The 3,248-nt window shown below is 41.8% G+C and overlaps 1 protein-coding gene across 1 annotated transcript in view; it reads left to right on the top strand.

Annotated features, from left to right (window-relative positions):
* The window catches only part of LOC117937865 (histone-lysine N-methyltransferase EZH2-like), a 10,068-nt gene extending 6,857 nt beyond the window's left edge, over positions 1-3,211 (top strand). The window contains exons 6-8 of the mRNA XM_034862111.1: positions 360-539; positions 1,636-1,741; positions 3,006-3,211. Coding sequence (XP_034718002.1) covers positions 360-539; positions 1,636-1,741; positions 3,006-3,174 — 455 coding nt within the window. The 3' untranslated portion in view covers positions 3,175-3,211. The remainder of the gene's footprint in view (positions 1-359; positions 540-1,635; positions 1,742-3,005) is intronic.
* The last annotated feature ends 37 nt before the right edge of the window (positions 3,212-3,248 follow it).

Here is a 3,248-nt window from a genome sequence, read left to right as displayed (position 1 = left end):
CAGGGGGGTGACTGGGGTCGGTTCAGGGGGGTGACTGGGCTCGGCCAGGACTGACTGGGTCTTCTTGAGGGACCTTGTCTCATAGACAGAGTTTGGGTCAGTCAGAGGGTTGTGTAGGTCTTGCCACACACCGTAACTATACATTGCAGCTTATTCTTTTTTTTAAACGTGAGGGACCCAAACCACCTCACAAAGTTAAATCAGTGGTAAAGGACGCCTGCTGCTGTACTAAATATTAAGAGAAGAACTTCTCATTTTGGTGACGATCCATCGAGAATGACGACGTAACATGTACCTGAAAACATTAAAAATCAACATTATTCTGCTCAGTAAAGACATTTGAATGAATGTGTGTCCAGAGTGCGGCTTCATCAACGATGAGATCTTCGTGGAGCTGGTCAGCGCTCTGTCGCAGTACAGCGACAACGAGGACGACGAGGAGGAGGAAGAGCACGACTTCAAGGTGGAAAAGATGGAGATGTGTGACGGCAAGGAGCATCCAGAGGACCCGCGCAAGGATGGGCTCGTTAACAATGAGAGTGAGTCTTTTCTCTGAGGTTCCAGTGATCATCACAGTAACCTTTCCCTTTAATGTCGCAGGTGTAATAACAGTACGAATAATCGTAATAAAATCTGCTTTTATCTTGATTTGATTCCTTCACAATACGTGGGCGCAGATTCTAGAAGTACTGCGATTCGATAGAGTTGATTATTGCCGTTTTCTTTTCCTTTTCACAAAAAGAAAAGCTCAATAATACACTTCTAGAGACAGTATATCATGAGACATTTCTTCAAACGGATTGTTTTCTAAGAAGTCAATAAGTCCGGCATGTTTTTCATTTACAAAGAAGAGCATAAAATAGATTTTTCTGGAAACCAATATGATGAAGTCACTGTCGGCGGTACCGCATAAACTATGTATACTTAAATATTTAGGTGAATCGCCAGTTGATTAAAAAGAGGAATAAAAAACGTCTTTTGGAAATTGATCTTAATGCCTTAATTAAAAAAAAGAAGAGAATGCAACCTTTAAGGACACCAAAATACAGGGGCATAAGTATACACCCCCCTATGTTAAAATACAGGGGCATAAGTATACACCCCCCTATGTTAAAATACAGGGGCATAAGTATACACGCCCCTATGTTAAAATACAGGGGCATAAGTATACACCCCCCTATGTTAAAATACAGGGGCATAAGTATACACCCCCCCTATGTTAAAATACAGGGACATAAGTATACACCCCCCTATGTTAAAATCCCATAGAGGCAGATTTTTTATTTTTAAAGAGCAGTTATTTCATGGATCAGGAGACTATGCATCCTGATAAAGTTACCTTGGTCTTTGGAATTAAAATGACACCCACACACACACACACACACACACACACATCACCATACATAGAGATTGGCATGGGTAAAAATCCCATATATTGCTCCCGATAAGAACTCTTCTTCAAGGTTTTCTTTTGTGGCGGAAATCAACATTTCTAAGCTTTTATTACCTCAGGAACAAGATGCACCGTGACATTAGAACCGTGGTTACGTAGGTCACTGAGATTGGCCGAGTGGCTTTGTGTGAAAGTGAGTTTTGTGCCCTGATGGAAAGCGCGTTTGCATGTGTCGTCTCCAGGCCGAACAAGCAGTGACGGCACCAAGAAGTTTCCCTCTGACAAGATTTTTGAAGCCATCTCGTCCATGTTCCCTGACAAGGGCTCCACTGAGGAGCTCAAAGAGAAGTTAGTGCGTTTGTTTGTATGTGAGAATGTTGTGACAATAACAGAGGGACGCAGTTTATTATATATATACTGCAAATATGAGCTACACAAAAATAACAAGTTACTGTACACATGTTTGTGTGTTTTCTCTGCATGTTGAATTTATCTTTCAATTTGCGTGTGTGTGTGTGTGTGTGTGTGCGCGCGCTAGCCACAAGTGTGCAGCATCGGTCCAACTATCGAGACGAGCAGTATTCTGTTACTAAATGTGTAAATATTGGTATTAGAATCACGATTATATAGCTTTTTTTTTCAAGTTAAGTCTTAAAGATGCGGTTTAAGAGAAGAGCCTTTTCTTTTTAGCCCACAAGTAAGCAAATTTATACTGTTACGTTTTGATAGAAACCTTTTTGTAATAACTCGATTACACGCCACTCGCTGCGTAACATGCCGTGGAAATATACAAACATAACAAAAAATCTATTCTGTTTCATCCTGTAGTTTCCTTTTTTAATCTTTCTACAATAATATAGTTTATATTATATTATATTGAAGTCTCTCTGTTATTGTGACAACAGTATAACTGTGTGTGTGTGTGTGTGTGTGTGTGTGTGTGTGTGTGTGTGTGTGTGTGTGTGTGTGTGTGTGTGTGTGTGTGTGTGTGTGTGTGTGTGTGTGTGTGTGTGTGTGTGTGTGTGTGTGTGTGTGTGTGTGTGTGTGTGTGTGTGTGTGTGTGTGTGTGTGTGTGTGTGTGTGTGTGATCCGAGGCACGTATCGGGGTTTCTACAAACTGTAGCTGTTAAAAAGCAGTAATGCAAAAAGGCAAACTTTTTGCACATTTACCAGGTTCTTTTAGTGCGAAACCTCTTCATTTTGTAGAAAAGTGTTAACGACACATAGATGTGTTTTTATCCTAAAAATATTTGTTCATAAATCCTTGCAGACTGGATGAAAGTTTCTTGATTTTCTGCCTAATTCAGTTGTTAGGATACGGCAGGTTTGTCCTCTTCATGTGTAAATGAGTCTTTTTACTACATATGAGATTCATAATTTTTAGAGAATCTGTGAGAATGAGTTCTCTTTTATTCCACAAAAGCATAAACAGTTGTTATGGGGCTTGTTGACGAGGTGAAGAATGCTGTTGTGACATGTAGAGTAATTTTGTACTCGGGTATATGCACGGGTCATTATTCAGTTACTGACATTGACTGAGCAGCTTTTGATCTTTCTGTGTGTGTGTGTGTGTGTGTGTGTCTGTGTCTGTCTGTGTGTGTGTGTGTGTCAGGTACAAGGAGCTGACGGAGCAGCAGCTGCCGGGCGCGCTGCCCCCCGAGTGCACGCCCAACATCGACGGTCCCAACGCTCGCTCCGTGCAGCGCGAGCAGAGCCTGCACTCCTTCCACACGCTGTTCTGCAGACGCTGCTTCAAATACGACTGCTTCCTGCACCGTTAGTACTCACTCACACACTCACTCACACACACACACACACACACACACACACACACACACACACACACACACACACA

This window comes from Etheostoma cragini, chromosome 22 (genome assembly GCF_013103735.1).
Source record: "Etheostoma cragini isolate CJK2018 chromosome 22, CSU_Ecrag_1.0, whole genome shotgun sequence".
Lineage (NCBI taxonomy): Eukaryota > Metazoa > Chordata > Actinopteri > Perciformes > Percidae > Etheostoma > Etheostoma cragini.
The sequence above is the reverse complement of the archived record's forward strand: the minus strand, read 5'-3'. Positions and strand labels throughout refer to the sequence as shown.